This window comes from Mya arenaria, chromosome 12, assembly GCF_026914265.1.
Source record: "Mya arenaria isolate MELC-2E11 chromosome 12, ASM2691426v1".
NCBI classification, from domain to species: Eukaryota; Metazoa; Mollusca; class Bivalvia; order Myida; family Myidae; genus Mya; species Mya arenaria.
In genome coordinates, this window is record NC_069133.1 from 12955783 (window position 1) to 12971353 (window position 15571).

General features: G+C 34.8%; 1 protein-coding gene across 2 annotated transcripts in view; it reads right to left on the reverse strand.

The window, feature by feature from the left end:
- Positions 1–391: 391 nt before the first annotated feature.
- LOC128212300 (uncharacterized) overlaps positions 392–15571 on the reverse strand; it is a 63928-nt gene continuing 48748 nt past the window's right edge. For both annotated transcript variants that reach the window (XM_052917688.1, XM_052917687.1), the window contains exon 5: positions 392–4113. In XM_052917688.1, the coding sequence (XP_052773648.1) occupies positions 3742–4113 (372 nt within the window). In that variant the 3' untranslated portion in view covers positions 392–3741. The remainder of the gene's footprint in view (positions 4114–15571) is intronic.

Below are 15571 nucleotides of genomic sequence, written 5' to 3' on the forward strand. Positions count from 1 at the left end.
AAGTTCTTGTGGTGATAACATAACATGCCTGTTATGTGTTTGGATATCATCATCATCATCATCATCATCATCATCATCATCATCATCATCATCATCATCATCATCATCATCATCATCATCATCATCATCATCATCATCATCATTATCACAATCATCATCATCATCATTATCACTATCATCAGCATCATCATCATCATCATCATCATCATCATCATCATCATCATCATCATCATCATCATCATCATCATCATCATCATCATTATCATCATCATCATCCATCATCATCATCCATCATCATCATCGCTTGCGTGGCATTAACAAAAGTACGTAGATTGTGTATGTTTGCAATTGCTTCGACAGTATTGAATGGGAAAAAGAAGAAAAGCAAATGTCGTTATATTAAAGTTACAATTTATTTCATATTTAACGCGATACTTCGCCTTCGTATGCATAAATAAGTACACTTTTCGAAAAAAGAAGAACTATTTACATCTTGATTCAATAAATACTATCTTTGGCATACACAACAGAAATGGTCTGTAATTATTGTATACATACATTGTCCTTAAATACACTAACAGACCTATGTACAAAGATTTGTCTTCAATTGCAGAATAATGTTTATGTGACAAATATTCACAACTCAACAATGCACAACAACAGTTTTAACAACAAAACAACATTAACAATAGCAATAGAAAAACGATACTTTAACAAAAGTATTGGATATACTGGTATGTGTCAGAGTGGCTTTCGTGGTAGGTTTTGGAATATTCGGAACACGCCGGCCCTTTTCCACCGAAAACAACCTCGGATGTATATGGACGGTTTACCATGTCAGAAATCTTTACAGGTTTATCTACGCTGCACATAGATCGCGTAGTAATATCAGTTTAGCTGTAAAGCTTAATGAATTTACTCTTCGGAATCTTAATTACTAATGCATTGATACACTTTACTGGCAATAAATTGGAACTAGTTTATATAAATACACGTTAAAACACTAACGAACTATTTCACCAGATGTACCGGCATACATCCGAGGTTAATTTCGACGTAAAATGGCCGAAGTGTTCCGAATGGAAAATGGCCGAAGTATTCCAAATGGGTTTGGAAGTGTCTTGAACAGGATGACAAAGTTTCATTTGTTTGGTTGATATGGATCATAAATGAGCAGAGTAAAGACTTAACATTATTTTTTAGCTTGACGAAAAGATGATAAAATTACAAAACAAGATTAGTGATTTTATTAAAATAGTATGTTTTTATTTTATTAAATCAATATGAATCATTTAGTTCTCATATAGTATATGATTAAGAATATGAAGCAATATATTGTTTTATATTAAACAACATATTGGTAAAAAACAATAGAGGTTTGAGATTCGAAATGGTACATTTACTGTTCACATACGGATGTAACGAACCGCAAAGGATGAAGAAATGGCAACAGCATATTTCTGTTCAAATTAACACAGCTGTGGAATACACAATGTTCATTAAGATGTTATGACGTCATCGTTTCAAAATTTTAAAACTCTTATCTTTCTGCCTTAAAAATCAGTATACATAAAATGTAAAAAGTTTAGTATTGTTTTATGTGCCTGAACTTAAAAGCAATAGGTTGAAAATTGCATTAGATCGAAACCCAAAAGGCAGATTACACCCTTGGGACACAGGGTGTATTGAAAATGACATACACAGTTTAAATATTCCGGAAATACATAGAAATAAGTATAGTGACTTAATAACGATAAAAGCTACTGGCCTAGAATGATATAATTTAAAAATGGACATATGAACGGAATACTCCTTTGACAATAGAATATAAAATGAATTTACATGACGTCGCTGAAATTGTGTCCCAGCCCTATGTGCGCTGACGTTTGATTTGGAACTGAGAGCGGGTTAAAATTTCAAAACAGTTAAAAATATCAATCTAATATTTTCACTGCTTGAAACAGTGAAATATAAAATAAATCACTGATAAACCACCGGAAAGCATATAAAAATATTATATTAGCAAAAGTTTGGCGACTATTGTACTGGCGTTATTTTTTTTTTGAAAACTGGCAATATAAATTGAATAACTAAATAAGCAAAAACGATAGATAAATTGTCGAAAGTGACTGGCCACATTTGGACTTCAAAGGAACATTCCGCATATGTAAGTAAAAGCTTACCGAACGTAAGCTAATAAATAAGTTTGTAGACAAATGATTTGTAGAGTTTATGAGTCTAGTGCAATTAACTGACTGTCATGTCTGTTAAATAAGAAAAGGTCGATTTAGCGAACGGTCCTGACATTTTATATTGAGTCTCTTCTTTGCGTCTGGAATTTAGCTTCTGGTATTTAGATAATTTGTAGCAAACAATCTTTGGACATAAACATAAAACTATGGCCGGATCGTTCAGAACTTTGTTAAAGTAAACAACGTGAATTACGACATCGTTACGACACTTTTTCAACGTGAAATATTTGTTGATCGATTACATATAAAAATATAAAAAACAGAAACAATAAGAACAGCTCAAATCTTTTTAGAAATACAGTAGTTAGTACGTGTATCCATAATTATTAAAACGTTAACGATTTGAAAGTTAACAACGATGAAGTTAGCAACTTTGTTAACTATAATAAAGCTGTGAACAATCGGGCCAATTCTTTATAGATATTTCATAAATTGATCATGATCAGGAACCGTAAAATAGTAACGTTTTTTCTGTACGTTTTTGCCACTACCCTGTCCTAGCAGATCAACTTGAATTGTTGTAAGATTAGGATAATGCCATCAGATATCAAGCGACATTGAACTATCGAACCCCTCGATTTCACAGCTGGATCACGAGATATTCGAATGCCCTAGATTTTAATTACAATTATAAAAGATCCATTACTTTACAATTTTAAAAGATCCATAACTTCTATTTAAGCAATAAGTAAAAGTCAGGTCATCTTCGACAGTTATCGACCATTGCACATATATAGTTATACAGGGAACCGTACTAAATGCGCGTATTGAAGCACCATTATCATAGAGAGCTTGCGAAACACTATGTTTGGTGTACGTCTACGTGTAGCTACACGTACGTGTAAAAGTTGCAGTTGAATTTAAAAGTCGATTGCGAGATTTTACGGCTAGCTGACATTCGCAAAAATCATTTTTCTCGTGTTATTATACATGACATTCAAAAATTGTTTATAGTACACAATAAGCGATGACGTAGTGCACAGGAAGTAGTCCACACGTACACGTACCCGAACAAATAGTGTTTCACGACCTCAACATTGTAAGTTTTACTCCACTAGACTCGTTTTTGTTCGTAAAATCACATAAATTATAATAGTTACATCATGTACCAAATAATGAAGTGTTTTTTGTGTGTCATAAGTACGATATGTGTTATTATTTGCGTCCTTTCGTCCTCTCATTAGCACCTGTCTACATAATTAGACCATGTGTCAAATCTCGTGGACATTGATCCCACACAACGACCGCCGGCCCCATGTCAGCAGGGGCGGGCCAAGTTTCTTCCCCCCCTGAAAGCACTCCGTTACTGACCAAAGATCAACATCTCATTGACGCTGAGGTAATGTTGAACACGGTTGGTGATTACTTTGATCTCTCAGAATTGTCCCGCTGATGGGACGACTGAGGTCACCTATACATGTGTCAGGTTATTTCGTATTTAAACACTTTAACCCTAACAACTGAAAACCTAAATATTGCCTAAAATCGTTCAGCCATTCCGGTGCTTTTTGTGATGCCGTTTTCGCCGAATTTTATTTAAATCGAAAAAAATGTTTTCAAAGTTGTTTCTATCACAGTTATTCATTTCAAGGGGCCCTCTACCGGGCTTGGGCGTACACCGTTCAACGTTCGACTCTCTTCGAGGTAGGTCTACCTTTTTAAAGGTATAACAGTCTTTCTTTGAACGATTTTTCAATTTCTTAATGTCTTTGCCTTTTAGGGCCTTCCCAGATTTATGGAATCCGAGATATCGCTTCTGCTTCCGTGTTCCCGCTGCTACGTAATGTGTGTGCTCGCGATCTTCCGAATAAACCTCTTCCCATTCACAGGTCCGCAAGTTTTTCTTCTTTTTCAAATCGTACTGAAAATACACAAAAAGACATTCTTTTAATTGTTCTTTGTAAAGTCAGTCATCATCGTTACGAGTCTGAATAACAGCATGTGTTTGCACAATATCAAAGAAAACTTTAGGGACAAGAACAGCAGTTTCAAAGGTAACAACTAGCAGTATTTAGTGCCATCAAAGACTCCTACATCTCCTACATTTCGATTCCAAGTATTTAGTGCCATCAAAGACTCCTACATCTCCTACATTTCGATTCCAAGTATTTAGTGCCATCAAAGACTCCTACATCTCCTACATTTCGATTCCAAGTATTTAGTGCCATCAAAGACTCCTACATCTCCTACATTTCGATTCCCAGTATTTAGTGCCATCAAAGACTCCTACATCTCCTACATTTCGATTCCAAGTATTTAGTGCCATCAAAGACTCCTACATCTCCTACATTTCGATTCCCAGTATTTAGTGCCATCAAAGACTCCTACATCTCCTACATTTCGATTCCAAGTATTTAGTGCCATCAAAGACTCCTACATCTCCTACATTTCGATTCCAAGTATTTAGTGCCATCAAATACTCCTACATCTCCTACATTTCGATTCCCAGTATTTAGTGCCATCAAAGACTCCTACATCTCCTACATTTCGATTCTCAGTATTTAGTGCCATCAAAGACTCCTACATCTCCTACATTTCGATTCCAAGTATTTAGTGCCATCAAAGACTCCTACATCTCCTACATTTCGATTCCCAGTATTTAGTGCCATCAAAGACTCCTACATCTCCTACATTTCGATTCTCAGTATTTAGTGCCATCAAAGACTCCTACATCTCCTACATTTCGATTCCCAGTATTTAGTGCCATCAAAGACTCCTACATCTCCTACATTTCGATTCTTAGTATTTCGTGCCATCAAAGACTTCTACATCTCCTACATTTCGATTCTCAGTATTTCGTGCCATCAAAGACTCCTACATTTCGTTTCCAAGTATTTAGTGCCATCAAAGACTCCTACATCTCCTACATTTCGATTCCCAGTATTTAGTGCCATCAAAGACTCATACATCTCCTACATTTCGATTCCCAGTATTAAGTGCCATCAAAGACTCCAACATCTCCTACATAGTAAGTTTCAAGTAGGTGCTCCTACATTTCGACTCTAGTACTCAATGTCAAGTAGGTGCTCCTACATTTCGATTCTAAGTATTCAGGGTCAAGTAGGTACTCCTACATTTAGATTCTAAGTATTCAGGGTCAAGTAGGTACTTCTACATTTAGATTCTAAGTATTCAGGGTCAAGTAGGTACTCCTACATTTAGATTCTAAGTATTCAGGGTCAAGTAGGTTAGACTACTATCGGAAACAAGTAGAGCATAATAACGAAGCTATAAAACTCAGTCAATTATTCGGAGGGACTATGTTCTGTCTAGTTTTCACGTTTTTAATGAGGAATGTGTCAAAATTTGAACATGCACTTTTTCAGGACGTTAAACAAAAAAAAAGTACATAACCTCACTTCCTTCTGTCAGTTTACTATGCAAACTAAATCGTAAGAGTTTCCAACTATCGATACGTGTTATATTTCATTCAAATTTGAATATATTCATACCATGCGTGCTAAACCTTTGTAACGAAACACTGCATGTAGGTCTCGTCATAACTGATGGAATGTTCTTGCGTGCAAAAAATCATCTTTATCAGCAACTATGTAAATTAGAGAAAGGTCCCGAATTTGGTGTTAACTTTTAAGCGGTGAAACTCGAAAATTATCCTTATTTCTGCTCGCACTTCGGAACCCTGTGACAAAGCCGTATATTTATTTCGACCACACGCTTCGAACTTAAATAGGGATGGAGAGGCACAAAAGAGTTCGATGTAAATCTTCATTTAAAATACAGTTCACAGGTGTTGATGGCTTCGTTGAAGGTAAAAAACCGTTGACCATCTGGGAAATTACAGCAAATCTTAATTTGATAGTTTTCGTCACAGTATGATATTATTGCATAAGATTTTTATAAAAAAAAAACAATGAAAATTGCATTTGCATATTTGGTTATGGTAGTGGTAAGGAAAAAAAGCTATGTATATGAAATAAATTGTTTATTACCAATGTTCTGTTGTTTTTACCAGGGCTGGGATTCAATATGGGTATAAATTGGATCAAAGAACGATGTAGCTAATCGGATAAATTGTTATTATTAACTGGCCAATATAGTTATGTCCTGTTTTCCAGGGCTATTATTCAGTAACGGTTTTAATTGGATCTAAGAACGATGTAGCTAATCGGATTACTTGTTATTATTATTGTAACTGACCAACAGAGTGAATAAAGTCCGTGATGTATGACCCTAAGATTAACTTAAGTTGCATATTGAATACCACCCCTGGTCACAATTCCTCAAGCAATTTAATGCCCTTATAAACAGGATCAACCTATGCACACTAACTTCGTTTTGGTTTTATTTCTGTAATATTTTCGCTTGAATGACTTTTGAGATTATATAAAAAGAAAATCATGTTTAAGATTGTCACTATAAGCCATTTTTTGCTTTCAAAAATCAAGGTAAGCTTATAGAAATAAGATAAGTCTGTCACGCTTTATATCTTTGGAGAATTTTGTGTCTGATATGCGCAGGCTTCATTCACGTTTCTATTCTAAAGTGATACCCATAAAGGTGTGATATTTTCTTCTAGCTTAAAGGAATGCTTTATTAACTTAATTGCAATTTTATTGCTATATTTATAAAAATAACATACTTGTTGACAATGTGATAAAATATTATAATTTATTCTCTCACATTGAGCGTACTAAAATCTGAAACACGAGCCACATGGACATTGTATGAAGTTCGGTCCCCAACGCCGTAACATCAATTTGTCAGATTAAACTATTCGAACCAAATAACACCTGTGTTAAGATCGCAAAGCCGGTTGGCTCAAATGTGGCTTATAAGTCAGTTTTTGCTCTCATTGATCAATGAGGGAATACGAACTCTCTGATTACCGCAAACCGGCTTGACTACCCTCCGCGGTTTCAACAATTTTTACTAACCCTTTCAGAGTGGTAACCCCAACACAACTGTATTGATATAAATGAAATTGAAATTTCAACGCATTTTCACCGTTGTCTTATGTGCTTCATTTTTTAGTGTTCGTTTTGGTCATGCATGTTTTTGTCATTAATAAGATGATTTTACTCTGGTGTTTTGGACTTGAGAATATAACGTACATTTTCAGCCAATGAAATTGCAGATTGGCAATCATTAAGAATTTCATCTTTCGCGGGTGTTTTCGCTACGCTCACTCCGCCCATTCTTAATCATTAAAATGTTACTTCATGTCATCCAACTATTACTTAATTAACAAGCATTTTAAGTAAGGTAAACAAATAAGGGCTCACATTTTGGATCAAGGGAATACGAGCACAACATTCACTGTTGTACATTCATTGGACAGGTGACTTTTTACTGTATGCTGAATATGAGAAAAGCGTGAACTGTGTGTGTGCCTGGTACGTTTCTGCGCGGATTAAGAGATGTTTTAATATATCGCACACATCGCATAATATATGACATCTTGTGAAGTGAGGTTTGTCCCGACGGTAGGTGGCGTAGTGTTTTCTGTGCCAGGCAGGTTAAAGGCACTTGCAAGGTGTTAAAACTGACATATATTTGATAACCAGCAGGCCGCCGCCCAAATACTAAGTATTTGCGTGTATTTCGAAAGGTGAAAACGAAAATATTCCATCTGCCTCTACAGTTAATGTCCTTTAGAACCTCCTGCTTTCGTCCTCGGGGAAACACGCACAAATTGTGAGGTATTTAAAGCTGCACTCTCACAGACTGATTGCGTTAGAATATTTATGTTTTATGGCTAAATGCGTTACTAACACTTTAAGAAAAACGAATTTTATTGGCAGTTTACCAAACAATTGAAATCTGCTCTATTGTGAGTTATCTTATATGACTGAATTGAAGACACTGATGCAAAAACGAGCTGATTCTGAGACTAAAAATAATAATAAAAAAGTCAAAACTGTCAATTTGTGAGAGTGTTGCTTTAAATTATTTCTATTTAAAGCGAACACTCATTACCTTGTGTGGTTTGTCTAATTGATTATTTCAATGTCTATTTACCTGATATATGAAACAAAAGACAAGGCCCATTACCACCTTTATAACTAAGTTAATCTAGCAGAAATTATCTGTTCATATGGGAATTTCAACCTATTCCGTGTACTGCTCTTAGAACAAAGAAACTTTCAGAAAGTTAGAAATCAGATTGTCATATCAGCGCTGTAATTCAACTCATTTTCATAAAAATAATCTGACAGACAGATATATACGAGTGCAGATTGACAGGTGTGCCGATCAGACAGCACAATGGATTTACCCACGGACGGCTTTGGTTAGGTATACAGGTGAAATGAAGCACACACGTGTTAAATACACGCCTCAAATAGACCACGTTTTTTCCACTTTCATTGCTAAATAAATACGGGCTGATTTTCGAGAACGATATTTTTGGCAAAATTTTGACACAATTTTTCCAGGTGCTCAAAAAGAGGTGTTCTTTGTAAAACACACGATTGTAACTTGGTGAGATTATCGAATACATTAACAGCAAAACGACGAAAGAATTCACCCTGTCATTTACTGAGATTCAATACCATAATTAGCGACTAATTAACATATTGTCCTTAACAATAATGAGCCCATTTGTATACCCCATGACCCTAAATAGTAACCCTATCAGATAGAAAAGAATGATAGGCATTCGGGGAGGGTCGCGCACCCGACGCATTAGTGCAAGAAGAGTCAAGCATATTATTACTATTGCATGAGTTTCCGCATTACTTGGCAAATGAACTTTTAATTATTATTTGAATTATCAATATAATTGTTACTGGCTAATGCACGATGGTATTTAATTAACTCGTACACTAATGCATAAGGTATGTTTGAAAAAAGTGAGATTTCAAGATCAGAAAATATAAAAGTACTATTTGTTAAGCTGAAATTTGAACAAGAGCTGAGTTTATTTTCGCGTTCGAAAAGTAATACTTTACCCACGATAACACAGTATAATTTAAATTGTTCAATTATTTCGTGAGACTGAGTATAATTAAAATGCCATTAATTATTCGACTCTCAATCTTTTTGCATGACATTCATTATGATTATAATTTTAATTCGGCTGCATTTAATACAAATAAAAGCCACCTGCATGTTGGTCACACACCTAAGTAGAAATAATCACGTCAACATCAAACAGGAGTTTAAAACACACAAATCAAATGAAGGTTTTGTGTAGGTTAAAGCGACTCGCTAATGGTTGGTAAAATGTACTTTTTAAATACGAAATAAAGTGTGGCAAATCATAAGGAGAGTTGAAACAAAAATACCAAAAGCTGGAACACTTCAGTAAATGTTGATATTTCCTCGAATGTCGTCTTTGAAGACCACAAATTTCGTTAGCACGTGCTGTTAACAATGCATCCTTAAAAGGTCAACATATCCAGCATTTTAATTAAGTCACGGTGGCCGTGTGGACTAGCCGGCTGTTTTGCATTTTATTCTTGACTTAACCGGCGTGGGTTAGAACCCCACTAAAAACAAAAAAACACTTTCTACAATTTCGATATCATAGAGTAAAATAATGATAAAATAAGTGTTTTCAGATGCATTACACCAGGAAAACTAATTTTTGGCCCAAAAACATGAGCGAGTCACTTTAAAATATACTGAGACATGTAAATGCTCATTCGATATGATCAATTATCCCCTGATTGGTTCTGTGATTTAATTGCAATAAACCCAACAATTTTCTTTGAAGGACATGATTTAGTAATGTGATGAAATGAAACATTTTTAAGATTTTCAATTATGCAGATATTACAAAAACGTGTTAGGTGAATGTGCGAATTATATTGTGTTTCAGATTACAGCAATCCTTCGCTAAATCAAAGAAATACCAGTGAAACAGCGGTGTTCGTATGAAGATGGATAGTGTACGTCATACTGTTTTCATTTCATATTTTTGATATACGAAGGAGTTATTTCCAAATCCCAAGGTCAATATTCTCATTAGTATTACTTATTGCGTGAGTCATCGTTTTGTCCAAAACGAACAAACCCCTACATTTAGGAGTTCGTAGCTACTCTAGAAACAATGGTTTATGAACTTGTATTCCCTCCGGTAATGAGAGGAACATTTAAAGCTGCATTCTCACATATATGGAAATATGTGATATTTTGTCAGCAGTCATATGTTACTTTTTTCAGATATTTAATAAATTGGCTCATTCCTAGACATTTTTTTTCCAAAAATCTAAATCTGTGAGAGTGCAGCTTTAAAAAGAGTATCAGTCATTTATTTATCTTTATCAACGCTCCCTGCCCCACCCCACCGAGTATCAGTCATTTATCTATCTTTATCAACGCTCCCCGGCCCGTCCCACCGAACCCCAACCCGCCCCACGCCTGATTTCTTCAATTCCATATTAACAATGTTACAGCATGTGAGGAAAATCGTGTTAAATACCACCAGGTGCTGTTTTGTGAGGCATGGAGTCCCTATGAAATCTGGATTAAGACGTTATATTCAGTTCCATCTGTGTGTAAAATTGACAACAGTCGCTGTGAATTCGTTATAATATGACAGTTGTAGCAATGGTACAAACCCGGTCCATTAAACTCGATTTGAAATGCTCGGACCAGCACGGCACACAGGTAAGTACGACAAATTGTACGGCGCGGCCAAAAGGTATGCAAATTGAAATATTCTTAATTCCTATCTCTATTGATATCTTGTCATGTATTTTCTCGCCTCTCCATATTGTGAACTTAAATATGACACTTTCACACATTTCACAGCTAATACGATTGCCATTTGGTTCTTTGGAAATCCGCTGGGTCCCTGCTGTTGTGTTACGCCCAAACCTGATCCTGTCTTATGTTCATATGTCACAAACCCGACTTTTTTCTATTTTTCATCCTGCATGCTTTAACTATTAATAACAAGATTAAGCTTAAGTTTCATAAAATTTGTTTCTTATTTGTATACAAAGAATTTCAAAATGTTAAGAACAGATTCTATCACGGCCATGGGAATCTTCGCTAGGAATTCATTTATCAGCTTCAGCGTTTTCAGATAGAGTTATTGACCCTTAGTTAAGATTGTTGAACCAGAATTCTTTTAAAACTAGGTCAGGTAATTCAGACAATCATTTATGTTTCCATTTGATCCTATTTTAGTACTCTTTTGAAAGCTACGTCAAGTAATTTAGACAACCATTTATATATATATTTTTTTCCATTTGACCAGATTTTAGTATTCTTTAAAAACTACGTCACCGCCTTCATAAAAGACAACTCAGACTGAATAATACACTTCCATTTGCCCCGGTCGCCTAACAACATTTGTTTCAAATTATTTAACTTATGCAGGGAGACGTTTAACATGACACGTGCTTCAAGGGACATCTGATAAAACGCTTTTAATGTGAAAAGTTGTAAAAACTCGTCTGAAAATTACAATTTATAACTTATAACATTACATTACACAAATTGTTATTTACGACAGGCCAGATCCATTGTTTTGCACTTTTATGTGATGTTTCTAAATATTTACTTTTGCTTACAATCAATACACAATGTAAACAGAACAAGAGGCGTTTCTTATCAGGATTAAGTCTGTGACATATATCTTTATTAACCTTTCAACCGTTGTCTTACATTTTCATTTCAACTTTTGCACTGAACAATTTTAGTCCAGTCATCATTAAATATATTAAATTCAAGTGTTGTTTGTTGTTCTTGTGTATGCAAATTAAAGTTTAATGTTGAGTGAAACGAGCAAGCACGAGAACAAGCATTTAAAATTCTTATCTTTATATCTATTCAGACATATTAAACAGTATTTGTTTTGTACATTGCGGTTAATATATTTATGTTTTGCATTGCACTATAACAAGTAAAAGTGTTCAGGCCTTTACGTCCTCCGATGAGAATGTCGGAAATACTGACATTGAACCATTTAAAAGAGCTCTTGACAAACAAAAATCCATTAAGTAGGACTTCTTTTAAGTAACGAAAACAACCGCCAAATTCCCATTTAATCATTTATTGGTTTTATAAGGTGAGTTACTTAAAAGCTCGCGCGCTGACAAGTATAGAGACATTCGCGAGGTATTTGTTGCTGAACACTAAAAAGTCAAGTTTAATCTTCATGGTCTTCGAAACTATCAGTCGGCACCAGGCTGCGCCCGGCTTACTGACTTAATCGCTTAGAAAACAATAAAAATAAACACTAATTATATAACTTATTTGAGCTTATATGTAAAACGTAAAATATCCATTTTTGTCATAAATTTCAAGTTTGAGGACACTGTGTTAATCTATATCTAGTTTGTTTCTTTACAAATGGAAGAATTGCGATACATCTTTTTAAATGGCCATACTTGCCACAGAGGGACTATCTTTTTTATCGTAAATAGGCAATAACAGTTTATCATGTTGTTCAAATTACTGTTCTTGTAACGAACTACGTAATAATATATGGAAGAGATAATCACGTTCACGAAGACTCGTAATAATATATGGAGGAGATGGTATTCAACGTAATCACGTTCACGAAGAATATAAACATGTCAAAGAATTGGACAAAACTGGAATGGCATTATCAACGACAGATAGTATTATGAGTATACAACGTAATACATTGAAAGCAACATCATTACTGATAGTTTAGGAGAAAATCATGACTAAAAAATGTCATTTTGCGAGGGAGTATGAAACGGATTCTTGCATAGTTGAATACCTTAATTCGTCTGAAATTTGCTCAGGTCGTGTTTTGTTTATCAAAGCCGACCAAATTTGGTTGTAAAATGTATTTTGAAAGAACGAAATGATCAAAGTGGTGTTCGATTTCACAAAAGAATGAGCAACTTTATTTCCAAATACCTAAGCTGAAATACAGAAAAAAACTATACATCTCTCTTGCGGATCCAGGAGGAGGGCGCACCCCCCCCCCCCCACTTACCCATAAAATCGTCCAGGTTTACTTTTTATATCAATATAGGAGCGTGACAGTAATTTAATACGCCCATTATCCACCATGTCGGACAAGAAACGTTATCATTTTCTTGGGGGGATACCCCCCCTCCCCCCCCCCCCCCCCCCACACACCGTCTAATCTCTAAACATATATTTCGATTCGGAGGGAGAGGCGCAAGTCCAAAGCTTATTCTAAGTTTTGCCCCCTCTAACGTCCAGTCCTGGATCAACCCCTGTAATCTACCAATTACTTCCATACATTGGACAAACAAATTAGATATAAACTATATGGTAAAGATATAGTTCAGCAGAGAAATTGAATGATTTTATGGTATATAAAACTACTTTATATTTTATGGCCTTAAGCAAATGTCTATCTAAAAGTGGGCCACAATTTGATTACATGCGTATAAAATCCAACATAAAACAGGATAGGGAGCCTAAATGTCCGATAATTAAACCCATCCGGGGACTCGTATCTAAATTGAGCGACAGTAAATCATATATCTGTGTTTATTTTGATTAGATAAGAGACTTTGATCATATGCTTATAATTTATATTTGTAAACAGTTAATAAATGTCCGTATTGTTTTACACTGGTCTAACCAAGTTTGAAAAATACTTTTTTCTTATGAATTGAAGTTTAAAGCTATACTCTCAAAGATGAACCGTTTGAAACTTTTAAATAGCTGTCTTAGAATGAGCCAATTTTAGCGTAAATGTCTAAGGACCAGTGATATAAGACTGCTGACAAAGGATCAGATCGCAGTTTATCATATTCACGTTCGAAAAGTGATGTTTTATGCCGAAGTGCTATTTTTTCTTAAAACGTTAGGAACGCTTTCAGCCACACATTTTCAATTTTTGAACGTAAATACTAAAAACTGCGATCTGATATTTTGTCACCAATCTTATTTCACCATGTTTCCAGATATTTACGCAAATTGATTAATTTCAAGATAAATAATAAAAATAAAAAGTTGCCAAAACGGTCATTCTGTGAGAGTGCAGCTTTGAACAGGGAAACTTATTAATCATAACACTAGACAAAACTGATGCATTTATACACCTGATGATATATGTGTTTAAATTGATCATGCTGTAAGTTCATCTGCTGAAAAATGTTAATTTATCAACTATCACAAACTAAATGATCATAATTGTATTGCGTGAATGACATTTACTCCAAAAATTAAATACTTTCGATTTATCAAAAGACGACTAATTTTCGATGACATTTATTACTTGCCATTAAAAATATGAGCTATTGTACTGCTGTAATGGTAACACATATGACATAAATGGCATTTTGCATTTATATGTGAAGCATTTACATTTGTATTCACTTTAAAACCTACTTTTATGACTTAAAGGGACACTCTGTCAGATCGAGTCCTACTAAGCTTTGGAGGTCATGGATGAAAAGAGACCAAAAATCCCAAATCCGAAAATTTAGTTTGAATATGAAGGATTCCGGCCTTAAGGAACTAAACGCCCTGTGGACATGGTTCAATCATCTTTAAATTACTAAGATTGCTATTTATTTACTGTTTTTTCTGTTACATTATTTTTAAAACTTGAAAACAACTTTATAAGACATTTCATAACGGACTAAAACGAGAACTTGGGTAGGTCGAAATATTGGATCATTCGAAGGTTTTGCTCGGTCCCGCGACCTCGATCGGTCGTAGTTTACTGTACTTCTTACTAGTTTTAATGCAAATACCCAGCAAAAACATACATATCGAATTAACGATTCTTTTTCTTAAACCTTAATTCAACCATTCTTGACAGATAGCTTGCTTTATTGTGTCTACTGGTCAGAAAACGCTTTTTTTAAAGTGTATGCAAGCTTCAAAATCCCTTGAACATGAATACCATCAGACTGAACTGTTCATGCAAAGTTAAGTGTATTTGACAGAAGCCATGAGTTTTGCCAGTCCATTATCTTAAAACCAGTAGAAGATGACATACAACAGTTCTGCTCTTAAATACCCGGACAAGAGCACTAAGCAATTAAACTGGAATGTGTCGGTATCAGTGTTATATGACCGTACAAATTAAGAGGAACATTTTGGGTCACATACACTATACATAACTGGATCGTGTTATCAAAACACTGTTATCAATGTATCATATTTCCACGAATGCGGGGACGAAACAAAAAATAGCTGACAAGAGTCCTTACGTCTTTTTAAAATCCAAAACCCGAGAACAAATGTCTGTATTGTATAATTATGATAGAACATTATACGGGTCGAGTTTTCAAAATCCAAAACCAGAGAACATATTTCTGTATTGTAAATGATAGCACATACTAAGGGTCAATTTGTTTAGTATGGAAGCGTATTTCGTATATACTGATCAATTTGACAACATTTGGTGTAACTGTTATAACTCATCAAGTCAACATAAAACA